Genomic DNA, 13480 nt, shown 5'->3' with positions numbered 1-13480 from the left:
TGAGATTCTTCTACAACAGGTCTTTGGAACACTATAGACTGCGATGGCTTATAGCAAAAGAAAAAAAGAAAAAAGGAAAGAAAGGTCTCTGGCACTATAATGATGGAGTGCCAAGAAGCATGGCTTTCTCCTTAGGTATAGGTATTTGTATGTGCCCAGTACTTTCTGGAAGCATGACGGATATGATTCAACGAACACCAAGATGAAGGAATCTTTGAATGATAACCCCTTTAGAGAGAAAAATAGCCTACCTTCACAAAAACTTTAAAAAATTATTGACTATTCCATTTAAATATGCCCTAGTTTTATATAATCTTTAATTAAACACACCAAGTCACAGTAACTTCCCCTTATTCATATAAGAAAATAAAATTTATTTTTATTAGTAGGTATCCTGCACTCTTGGGCAAGCGCAACATATTAATACTTCCATTCTACTGAAAATATTTTCTTTTTAAGTGCATATTTTAAAATATTTCAGCTCTGATACATCCGGGCAACACAGCATTTCCCTACTATAGAATTCCGTCAAAGAAAATGGAGGTATTTTGATGTTAAAACTATGGCTTTTCTTGAAGCGTGGGGCACCCTAAGATGTACAGGGAGAAATACATTAGTAGGACATGAAAAACAGTTCTACAGTAAAAGAAAACACAGAGACACAATATTTATAGTGGTAGAACTTTGGTAAGTCTCAAATTCCTCACATTTTCACTAATACAAAACACATGAGTTCATTAGGTTGCTAAACCCACAACTCCCAGAAGTGAAAAGTTAATCAATTTATTATTTTAAAGACATATTAATCAATTTTCAAGTATGCTAGGAATGTAGACAAACACATACTTTTAAGGTTATTTTAAAGAATTAGCAAAAACTGGAAGATTATTCACAGACATCTGTTAATGGCTATGTATATATGGTACTTTATTATAGAGACCAGACAGAAGAATGAGCACATATCATTTGGGATGTCAATTTATAGTAAATTGTAGTAATCTCTCACCTTGTTCTTTCTTAAAATCTTTCTCTGACATGGTCACAGGTAAAAGCAGTTCTCCAACAGGTGGCTGAATATTAACATTGAAGCAATCGTCCTTGGTACTACGAGAAAAACATATCAAAGCTGACAAAATCCTTAAAAAACATTCTCTTTAATACTATGCAGTTAAATGTAATTAAAGCATATGTCAGCAAATACAGTATAAGATCTTGGCTTAACTAGCACAGCTAAAAAGACTTGAAAAATTTTTCAACACTATTTGCTGAGAAATACATCTGTTATGTCAATTGGAAAACAAATTTTTAAAGAAATATGTAGTTATAGTAAATAATACCACTTGATGATGTAGAACTTTTAAAAACAGATAAGCATCAATGCTACACATACCCGTTACTACCAAAGGAATGCTTCATGCAGCTTATAAAGAAGTAATATTTTCTCTTTACTGTGTATGTTTAAAGGGTAGAAAATGGAGTGCTATAGTCTAAGATGTTAAGATCTCCATTTAAAAATAGTTTTAGGGGCACCTGGGTGGCTCAGTGGGTTAAAGCCTCTGCTTTCGGCTCAGGTCATGGTCCCAGGGTTCTGGGATCGAGCCCCCACATCGGGCTTTCTGTTCGGCGGGGAGCCTGCTTCCTCCCCTCTCTCTCTCGGCCTGCCTCTCTGCCTACTTGTGATCTCTGTCTGTCAAATAAATAAATAAAATATTAAGAAAAAATATTAGTTTTAGGGGTGCCTGGGTGGCTCAGTGAGTTAAGTGTCTGCCTTTGGCTCAGGTGTTGATGCCAGGGTCCTGGGATCAAGCCCTGTGTCAGGCTCTCTGCTCAGTGGGGAGTCTGCTTCTCCCTCTCCTGCTCCCCCTGCTTGTGCTCTCTCTGTCAAATAAATAAAATCTTTAAAAAAATTAGTCTTTAGTAAAAATAAATGTAGAATATAAAACGTAGTGACCATACTGTGCTTAGATATACGCTAATAAAGCAATACCTCACCTGCAAACTTGTTTTAAAACAAAAACTCCCATTTTTTAGTAGTGTTTTTCATTAGCATTATTGATCAACATGTGGTAAAAGTTATTATTTCAAATGACAGGATATGAAGGATTTAGGAAAGGCAACTTTGTATCCATATCAGATAGAATAATAATACTGAGTGCATTGATTTTAATTTTAGGACAGATACTAACCTCTAAAAAATTACTAAACTTTCTTTAAAAATTTTTTTAGGTTACATATTTCAAGTTAAGTTGATGAGTGTGTCAGTGAGGAATATGTTTGGCTGCAAATAAGCATAAAATTCAACTAAGAGTAAGACACTTATTGTTTAGTATACAATAAATCCTGGAGTTACCAAAGGCTGATTCAATGGCTTAAAGATGCTACTGGGGACCCAGGTTTCTCTAGCTTTCAACTCCAGCTCCCTAGTGTGTTGGTTTTCATTCTCATGATTGCCAGATGGCTGCCTCATCTCTAGGTAGCACTTTTCCATTCCGTTGAAAAAGAAATAGTGATAATGGAAGAGTAGTGAATAAGTGAGCCAACCACAACTATTCCTTTTTATCAGGAAAGATTCTATCCCCAAAAGTACTTCTACTTTCATGTTAGAACTGCATTCCACATATTCAAGATGGTGCAGCCACTCTGGAAAACAGCATGGAGGTTCCTCAAAATGTTGAAAATAGAACTGCCCTATGACCCAGCAATTGCACCCTTGGGTATTTACCCTAAACATACAAACATAGTGATCCAAAGGGGCACGTGCACCCGAATGTTTATAGCAGCAATGTCCACAATAGCCAGACTATGGGAAGAACCTAGATGTCCATCAACAGATGAATGGATCAAGAAGATGTGGTATATATACACAATGGAATACTATGCAGCCATCAAAAGAAATGAAATCTTGCCATTTGTGACAACATGGATGGAACTAGAGCGTATCATGCTTAGCGAAATAAGTCAAGCAGAGAAAGACAACTATCATATGATCTCCCTGATATGAGGAAGTGGTGATGCAACATGGAGGCTTAAGTGGGTAGAAGAAGAATAAATGAAACAAGATGGGATTGGGAGGGAGACAAACCATAAGTGACTCTCAATCTCACAAAACAAACTGAGGGTTGCCGGGGGGAGGGGGTTTGGGAGAAGGGGGTGGGATTATGGACATTGGGGAGGGTATGTGATTTGGTGAGTGCTGTGAAGTGTGTAAACCTGGTGATTCACAGACCTGTACCCCTGGGGATAAAAATATATGTTTATTAAAAAAAAAAAAAAAAAAAAGAACTGCATTCCACGATCAGTGGGAAGGTGATCAGGGAGATGGGAACTGTGGATAAAAAAATAACAAACATGAGGTTAAAAAACCCTTTATGAAAAGAAAAAAAGAAAAGCCGTATTTATGCTATATAGAATGTATTTTTATAAGCTGCCTTTTATTTACTCAGTTAAGATTTTATTTATTTGACAGAGAGAGAGATCACAAGCAGGCAGAGAAGCAGGCAGAGAGAGAGGGGGAAGCAGGCTCCCTGCCAAGCAGACAGCCTGATGCGGGACTCGATCTCAGGACCCTGAGATCATGACCTAAGCCGAAGGCAGAGGCCTTAACCCACTGAGCCACCCAGGCACCCCTGCCTTTTATTTTTTGATGGAACAAGGCAAAGACCAGCCATAAATAAATAAATAAATAAACAAACAAACAAATAAATAATGTTTTGAATCATCCACCTGTGGATTGTCTAAGGCAAACCCACAAATCCAATTTACTTATTAACTCAAAATACATTTACTGAATACAAACCAAATCCCATGTACTGTGCAAGTACCTGGGGATAGATTTAAAGACAAGTGAGACTGACCCTAAAGGTTTATAAGTCAGTGAGAGAGGAAGAGTTCAATTAGGTTTATAAAATGGTAAATGCTACATTAGAGATATGTGGAGAGTATTATAGTCCGCAGAAGAGGGATTGATTAATTCTGCAGGAGTGAGGTAGAGATGGACTTCCAACAGGATGGAGAGGGGCATTCCAGGTATTCTAGACCTCTGTTTTGGAATGGTGAGCAGTGTGGTATGTCAGCAGATGAGGCTGGCAGCACTCTGTAAAGAATACCATCTTCATTTGTGACCCTTCACCCTTCTCCCAGGGCAGTCTCAGTTTGTGGTGGTTGTCATGAAATCCTGTTCAGTTAATGTCTCCCTTCACTCTCTAACATGTCTTGATTTGTATTATCAAGTGAATGATTACTTCATGCATATAACTAAGATAAAAGTGTTTCAATGTTTCTTTAACAAACAAGGAAAACTACCAGAGACTTTTCACATTGTTATTAAATAAATGATCCTATTGTATTTCAGAAACTCTAGTGGCAGCATGTAAGATGCAGGAGAGGAGAAACCCAAAGCAGTAGATTAGTTAGGAATCTAATTCAATAGTTTAGGCAGGGGTTTTTACATTGTGTGTTTTACTTAAGTAATTCTTAACAATGATCCTAAGAGGCAGCCTCTGTTACCTCCCAACTTATTGATGAGAAGTTAAATACCACATCCAAGGTGACATAGCTAGCAAGTGGCAGTACTGGGATCTGAACTCAGGTCTATCCTACTCCAGAATCTGCTATATGATGCTGCTTTAGATCTACTTTTTTTATTCTGCTATATAGGGCTGCACTCCTAGGGTGGGCAGCACTGAGAACAGGAGAAATGGGGGTATTTTAGAATTAAAAGGGACAGATATGGTGATGGATGAGACCACACCTGATATAGTGGAAGGCTAAGTCATATTGGAAGAAATAAGTAAAGGCTGATGGAGTAAATGGATAGGGACACACACACACACAAATAAAATTTATATATATGCCATTTATATATAATATATATAAATATATAATATATGAGATATATGGCATATATAATATATATAAATATATTTATACATGTAGGGAGGGCATGGTAGAAATATTTCACTAATAGAGGAATACAATTAAAATGTGACCACTGGGTGAAATTATATTACACTATCATTACCTGTATTTTCTTTTTAATTACAGATGAAATGATTCCTTTCCAACAGTCCTGAAGGATACCACTTGTGCCATTGATTAAAGGTAGCTACATAGGGGCTCTTGGGTGGCTCAGTCAGTTAAGCGTCTGTCTTCAGCTTAAGTCATGATCCCACGGTCCACTGGGCTCCCTATTCAGCAAGGAGTCTGCTTCTCCCTCTTGCGCCTCCTCCCCACAACACTGCTCATTATCTCTCTATTTCTGTCTCTCTCAAATAAATAAATAAAACCTTAAACACACACACACACACACACACACACACACACGCGCGTGCGCACACACACCCGCACAAACACATGCAGCAGCACAGCTCCGGTTCCCAGAGGGGAGGAGGGTGGGAGAGCAAGGAAAGAAGGGAAGCATTTGCCTTCTAAAGCATATATGAAAATCTAGGTTGGTAAGCAGCAGGTTTAATTCTGGGAGGGAAAAAGTGATCCTGAAATTTTCCCATAGCAATCTGCAATATATATATGACTCAACCTGACTAGGTATGCTTTGGTTTTGTTGCTTTTGGCTAGTGATATTTTATTTTCTGTAGCTGGTAAAATGGTTAACATTATGTATGAAATGTATGAAAAACTATGAAAAGAAGTTCATCCAAAACAGGTCTTATGTGGCAAATGTAAATAAAACTGAAACACTGTTTTAGCAGATACTATTTGCTGCTTATTCAGCAGACACTACTTGCTGATACTACCTTACATAACTCTGCCTTTGTTCAGGTAGACAATGTGTCCCCCTGAAACACTGTATCTCTTAGCCTCTCTAGTGGCTAGAAGTGATCAAGTAACCCAGTTACAGCCAATGAAACATAAACAGAAGTCTGCAGGAGATTTCTGGGAAAGTTTGGCTTTTCTAACATAGACATGGCTCCTCTCCATGTCACTTTGTTTTCACCTTTTAGTCTGGAATGCAGACAGAAGCCTGAGAGTAAAGCAGCCATATTGTAACTGTGAGGACTGGCAGGACATGCTAATGAAATAAGCATATGGGGGGAAAGCAAACCAACCAACAACAAAAACCAAACAGACAAAAACAACCCACTGGAAAGAGACCTAGTAGCATTGTGTGGCTCACTTGAGCATCTCTAACTGCTGACCTCTGTTCTTGTACTAGTAGAATAATAAACCCCATTTGGTTAAGAAACTCCCATTTGGGTTTCTGTTACAAGTGAATGCAAAATCTAACTAATATAATTAGCATTTAACATACTTCATAAGCCAGTTTGATGGAATGCTCCCTCTTTATTTTGAGGAAACTTTACTTTCACTTAGATTTTTATTAGTGTTCATTTATATTAGTAGTCTAGAATGTCCTCCATAGTTTTCTATGTGCCTCCTTTTCTACCATTTTGCCCCTTTTTGTTGGCTACTTCTTTCTCTCTATACTTTTCCTTCTCTTTCCTCTCACTTCTTTTTCTTTTGATCACCCTTTGGTTGAATGTAGGGCTAAACATAGATAAGTTGGCATGGATAGGGAATGGTGAAAATGAGTAGTGATACATGTGCATCTATTGAAATTAGTAGGTCAACAAAGTATTATTATTAGGCAGCTCTAAATAGCCTAGTTATATGCGCTCAAATGGCGTAACAGTTTAATGTAATACAAGATTCTGCCTGTCATATTTAACTGTAATGCATATACTTGTACTACGTACAGTTTTATTTCACAAACTCATGGGATCCAAACTGGTAAAATTTCTAGGTAAGAGAAAATTGACAAGGAGTCTATTGTGAAACTCAAGTTTCCTTATCTAAGAAGTTAAGAAAAATGGAACTTACCTTGCAGGTTACTTTTAATGATTAGATAAAAACAACATTGCCAATATAGTGCTTAATCCCATAACAGATACTCAAAATCTCCCTATATAATAAAGTTGTATCAGAATTTATTTCAGCATTTCCCTGTTGAGTCTCATTTGCAATCTTCTCTACTATAAACAATGCTTACCTAATACCCTTGGCTAGATCTATTTTCTTCTGCACAAGCAGCAATATTTCCCTAGGCCTGATTCCCTGAAGAGGCCATTGTTAAGTAGAAGAGTATGAACATTCAGCATTTTGGTAGTGCCAAACTGCCCCCAAAAAGGTGGTGTCAAATAAGGTTCCATAAACAGTGTACTACAGTACATGCCCTGTCAATGTCAGATACTAAACTTATTTAAAAATTTTGCAAATTGGCTCAGGGGGTTGGGCCTCTGCCTTCGCTCAGGTCATGATTTCAGGGACATGCAATGGAGCCCCGTGTCGGGCTCTCTGCTCAGCGGGGAGCCCGCTTCCCCCTCTCTCTCTGCCTGCCTCTCTGCCTACCTGTGGTCTCTGTCTGTCAAATAAATAAAATCTTAAAAAAATTTTTTTTGCCAATCTGACTGGTTAAATGTTTTAATTTTGATTTCTCTGTTGTTAATGATGCTGAAAATCTTATGTTTATTGGCCATTTGCATTTCTTTTCTTGTAAACTGGTTATCCTTAGCCTTTCTCCACCTTTCTACTGAATTCCTTTGTGTTGACTGTGAGAGTTCCTTACATATTCTGGTATTAAACTTCTGTCTGCTATATATGCTGCATTAGTTTCTCACCATCACTCACCTGTTATGGTATCGACTTTTTCTTCTTTGTAGAGAAGTATAAAATTTTTAATAGTTAAACCTGATCTTTTTTTCTCTTTTTCTTTCTGAATACTGTATTTTACTTAAGACACTTGCTCCCAAAGAGTATGAAAACATTTGTGTATATCACATTTAAATACTTTTAGAATTTTTTATTTGTAATAGTTTATGATTTATGACATTTTCTTTTCCAGTCGCATTTTAAAAATTTCTCAAGTTCCCTGGAAAGCCCTACTGGAATTGTGCCTACAATCACACTAAGTTGAAGATTAATTTGAAGAAAAAATACTGTCTTCCACTTAGGAACATAGTACATGTATTATTTTACTTACATCTTCTTTTCATGCCTTCAGGTACATTTTTTAAAAATTCCCACATAGGTATTTCTTGTTAATTTATTCCTTTTGCTATTCTTATAAACAGAATAATTTTATCTGTAATGTTTTAAAATTGGTCATTCCTGTTAAATAGAAATGTTAATGATTTCCATTTAATGGTTTTGTACCACATTTCTAAACCCATTAATGAGATTTTCTGTTGATTCTAAGACTTTCTATGTTGATAACTATATACTGGATAAAAATGATAATTCAGTCTCTTCCTTCCTAGGACTTCTACCTCTGTGTTTACTTGTCTTCCTGTATCAGCTAGAACTTCCATATAAATGTGAAATAGTGTTGAAGATGGGTAAACTTCTTTTACTTTTCTGACTTAGAATCCTTTTGCTATTTCATGTGAATTAGGTAACTTGTACGGCCCAGAAGTCATCTGAATTTACAAAACCAAGTAGTATGTACACTCGTGTGCTATCCTTTCAGGTTTTAAAACAGGGGTGGGGTGCCTGGGTGGCTCAGTTGGTTAAGTGTCTGCTCTCAGCTCTAGTAATGATCTCAAGGTCCTGGGATTGAGCCCCACATGGGGCTCCCTGCTTAGTGGAGAGTCTGCTTCTCCCTCTCCCTCTCCCTGCCCACCCTCACTTGTGCTAGCTCTCTTTCTCTCTCTCAAATAAGTAAATAATAAACAAGTAAAATCTTTAAAAAAACAAAGTAAAATTGAGGTGATGCTGAGCTTTATAGAATGACATGGATACTTCCTTTATGTTTCTCTGATCTAGAAAAGTTTTAATAATAGATTATCTTTTTTCTGAAGTTCTGGTACAATTTAGTCAATTTTATTTCTAACATATTTTTTCTAGGAAACCATTTATTTCATCTAAATATTCTGAATCACTGCTATAGAATATAATTCTGTGGAACAACAAGAGTATAATTTTGTAATTCAGAAGATCTTTTTATCATCTTCCTCTTTTCTGATCTTTCTTATGTCTTTTTTTTTTTTTTAAGATTTTATTTATTTATTTGACAGAGATATCACAAATAGGCAGAGAGGCAGGCAGAGGGAGAAGGTAAAGCAGGCTCTCTGCTGAGCAGAGAGCCCAATGTGAGGCTCAATCCCAGGACCTTGAGATCATGACCTGAGCCAAAGGCAGAGGCTTAACCCACTAAGCCACCCAGGCACCCCATGTCCTTTTTTTTTTAAGATTATTTATTTATTTATTTAACAGATCACAGAGAAGCAGGCAGAGAGAGAGGAGGGAGCAGGCTCCCTGCTGAGCAGAGAGCCTGATGTGGGGCTCAATCCCAGGACTCTGGGATCATGACTCGAGCTGAAGGCAGAGGCTTTAACCCATTGAACCACCCAGGTGTCCATTTTTTTTTTTTTAATATCTCTAATCATATTAGCCTAAAGTTTTTCTAACTTTCTTGTACATTCTACCCTTTTTAAAAAAATGTTTTTTTTTTTTTTTTTGTAGTCAGGAAAAAAAGGAATTCTTTGCAAATACACATATCTTATATCAAGTCAGATAACTGAATTATTGAAATTTTGTGACATTAATGTATATATTTATATCTATCTGAATGTTTATTAAATATCTATCTTCCTCTTTGATTTGTTAACAAATGGCTTTGTCAATTTCTTCTAGGATTTCATTACTTTTTGCTTTACATATTACAAAGCTATGTTACTGAAAAGTTTGTAACTTATATTCTTGTAGAGGATTGCAATGAATAGGACAATTTTCTTAATACGAAGTGCTTTTAAAAATTTTTTAGTGTATCACCCCATATTCTTTTTATCATCTTTCTGATAACATACACACATACTTATAGATTTCATTTTGCTATCCTCAATTTTTCTTTTATTCTTTTTTAAAGACTTATTTATTTTTTTAAGGGCGGGGGCAGGTGGAGGGAGAGGGATCAGAGAATACCAAGCAGACTCCATGCTGACTGTAGAGCCCAATGTAGGGCTCAATCTCATGACCCTGAGAACATGATTTGAGCTGAAATCAAGAGTTGGATACTTAACCACTTGAGCCATTCAGGTGATCCTCTGTCATTCTCTTAAGGTGGGGTTCTTATAAATAGCATATGTTGAATTCTGTTTTTACATATTTAATGTAAATGGAATTTATCTTACTGATAGGAATGATGATAGTATGTGTGGCCCCTTCTAGCCATATTATTTTATGTTCTATTTTCCACACTATTTTCTTCTCCTTTGTTAAACTGATCAAGTTTTAATCCCTCCTTTTCTTCTCACCTCTAGTTATTTGGGGTTATTACATCTCATATTCCCATTACTTTAGAGGGTAGCTTTAATGTTTTAGATCATATTTAATCTTTTTGCCACCAATCAATCCTTTTGCCAAATACCATCATTCCTTCTCAAACTTGTCCATTTTGAGATTTTGGTTCCAGTTTATTATTAAGATTTATTTTCTACATTTTGTGTGAATGATTATTTTACACATTGATAGGTTTTACAGGTAGAATTCTTTGTCCACTACTTCTTTTTGGACTCTGGGTTTTTCTCTGTTTCACATTAAACAAAGGTTTTTACCACAGAGAGGATCTGAGGGTGGTAAACTGACAGAATCTGCTTGTCTGAAAAATGCCTGTTTGGTTTCCTTAAAAATTTAAAGGTCATGTTCTTTGCCTTCTGGCAACCAGAAATGATGACAATACTGATGAGAAATCTAATTTTGTTCACATTCTTGTTCTTTTTCAGGTAAGTTACTTTTTTTTCCACTCTGAAAGATACTACTACGGCTTGCTCCTTACCAAAAATTTCATCAGAATATGGTCTTATTGTTGATCACATTCATCCTGCTTGACCTTTGATGGGTCATTTTAATCTGAAGGCTTGTGCATTTCTTTTGCTTGGGAATTTTTTTTCTTCTATATTTTCTTGAATTATTTCTTCCCTCTATTATTTCTTTTCTTTCCTTCTAGATTTATTAGACAAATTGATTCCTTTAACCTTTCTTGCATGGTTTCTATTTTTTTTTTTGTTTTCTATTCCAGTTGATTTCACTGATTCACTCTTCCAGAACACTACTCAGTACTCAGCTGTGTGTTTTCTATTATGCATCTACTGAATTTCTTTTGGCACTATATTTTTAAATTTCCAAGAGTGTATTTAAAATTTTCTAATTGCTCCTTTTCCAGAATAAGCACTATGTTCTTGCTTTACAGATGTAGTGTTCTCTTAGATTAGATAAAGTATAATTTTTAACCCACTGAGCCACCCAGGAGCCCCGAATAAGTATAATTTTTAAAGCTATCGTCTCTTTCTCAGACTAATTCCATCATGGTGAGTCTTTGTAATGACCTTGAGCCTTCCCTTTCAAACATGCTTCCCCTCAAAAAAGTCTGGTTCTCCTAAGCTGTGCATTTATGTTCATAATAAAGGACTGGCTAATTAATATACACAGCAAGTCTGCTATCTATTAACTATATTTTATTTATTTATTTATTTATTTATTTTAAAGATTTTATTTTATTTATTTGATAGAGAGAGAACATGAGTGGAGGTAGGGGGAGGAAGAGGGTGAGGGATAAGGAAACTCCCTCCTGAGCAGGGAGCCTGATGTGGGTCTCAATCACAGGACCCGGGATCAGAACCTGAACCGAAGGCAGATACTTAACCAAGTGAGCCACCCAAGGCACCCCTATCAGCTATATTTTAGACAAGTTTCTTACTCTTACTGTGCCTCAGTTTACTCACCTCTAAAATTGGATAGTAATACTTATGGAACTGTTTGAGAATTAAATAAATTAACACTTACAACACAATTGTTTAGAAAAATGCCTAGTATACTGCAATTGTTTGACATATAGTATTATCACTGTGGTTTCCTCTCCCCTGGTGGGCGAACTTATGTTTCCTTGTGGGTGAGACATGACCGGTTACATGCATATGAAGTTGGGAGGGCGAAAGGCAATGACCTTTTCTCTCCAACAACAGGTTTAGGAGTGACTTTGCTCTAGTGGTAGAGAACTGAGAATATTACTCTCTGGGATAGAACTGCGTTTCACCTCCTCTCTGATCATCTGGCTCCTTCCCACAAACTCAAACCCTGCTGTTGTCTTAGGCCCCCACATCAGCACCAAAAGTCCTTCCAAGAAAGTAGTTCATTTACATTAAAGAGTAGTTTTTAGGTCTCTGACTAAATGTGAATGTTGCCTACTGCTAGGTAGGGTAAGGTTGGAGAACTGGGGATTGGAAGCAGTTCTTTGATTTCCCAAAGAATGTCTTCCTCTAACTTTTCTTTTCACTTGTTTACTTTGTACTTGATATTCTGCTAGATTTGTTCCTACCATTGTTTTCTTGGGTGAGTGTTTTGCTCTGTGGTTTTTATTTTCTCTGTTATTGGTTATGTGCTCCCATTTGCTTTCTAAATGCCAACAATTCTTCACAATTTCTGGTGAGATAATGACATTCTTTCACTTTGTTTCTAGTACCCATTCTTAAAGAATGTGTTTCTGTCTTATTAGTAGATTTGGGGCAAAAAAGAGGGGTGGATGTTAGGGTTCAGCCCTCTAACTTGAGCCAAGACATATTATTTTGCATACCAGCTACACATTAATATCTGCTGTTTATAAGCAAGAGAACTGTTTATGCATTGCATCTACATTTAGAGAGATATATTTATGTATATTATACACATTTTAAATCTCAATAAATTTTATCAAGGACTTGATTTGATGATCATTTAAAATGCAAAGCAAAAAAAAGAGACATTAACACCTATGAAGTATTAATATAACTACATATAATATTCTATCTATATATGTATCATATAACTATAATGATACAGAATTAATGTAGAGACTAAAATAGAATCATTTTACTCTTGTTTCTTTTAATAAATACGAGTGTATCTGAAAGGCTTACAGTCCATGTTCTCAGCATTTCTGAAGGCTTCTTACCAAATATGCTCTTATTACCCATAATTTTACCTATCGATTTGTATAATGTATTTCGAGGAAAAAATTCAATATCAGCCATTCTTGCTTTTTTTCCCCTTTTTATTGAACTACCAAGACTAATATAGCACATCACTAAGCAAAAAGTGCTATTTACTATGCAAAAGGCACAGTCAGTGATTGGCATCAAAGACCAATTGATCTACCCATTACTGCTATCTCCCTACCCCCACTAGCACTACTATGAAGCTATTGATTTAAACACTGTCGATCGGTTTCCATTTTCTGATTTTGGGCAGGCCAATTAAGAAAGTGAGTAATTGTGATTACATTGCTTCAGGATCAATTACATTTGATGCAAGACAAGGTGTTCTTTTGGAACATACAAAAAAATAATTTTTGATCTAGTATGTTTATGCATTCAATAAAATCTAAAATAATTTATACATTCACAATAGAAAATATATTAATATAAGTGTTTATAATAGCTAAGGCTATTTTCTATATAACATAAATTCATCATTTTCCTAAAATTAGCATAAA

General features: G+C 36.0%; 1 protein-coding gene across 6 annotated transcripts in view; it reads right to left on the bottom strand.

Moving 5' to 3' along the window:
- The window catches only part of AP3B1 (adaptor related protein complex 3 subunit beta 1), a 352907-nt gene that overhangs the window by 16475 nt on the left and 322952 nt on the right, over positions 1-13480 (bottom strand). For all 6 annotated transcript variants that reach the window (XR_006604977.1, XM_004766831.3, XM_045074384.1 and 3 more), the window contains one exon: positions 1007-1104. Coding sequence is in view for 5 of the 6 variants with exons in the window: in XM_004766831.3 (XP_004766888.1) it covers positions 1007-1104 (98 nt within the window). In the remaining variant the exon portion in view is untranslated. The remainder of the gene's footprint in view (positions 1-1006; positions 1105-13480) is intronic.

Source organism: Mustela putorius, unplaced genomic scaffold (assembly GCF_011764305.1).
Source record: "Mustela putorius furo isolate JIRA1106 unplaced genomic scaffold, ASM1176430v1.1 tig00537350_pilon_pilon_pilon, whole genome shotgun sequence".
NCBI lineage: Eukaryota > Metazoa > Chordata > Mammalia > Carnivora > Mustelidae > Mustela > Mustela putorius.
Note: the sequence above shows the minus strand (reverse complement) of the source record. Positions and strands in the feature narration are given on the sequence as shown.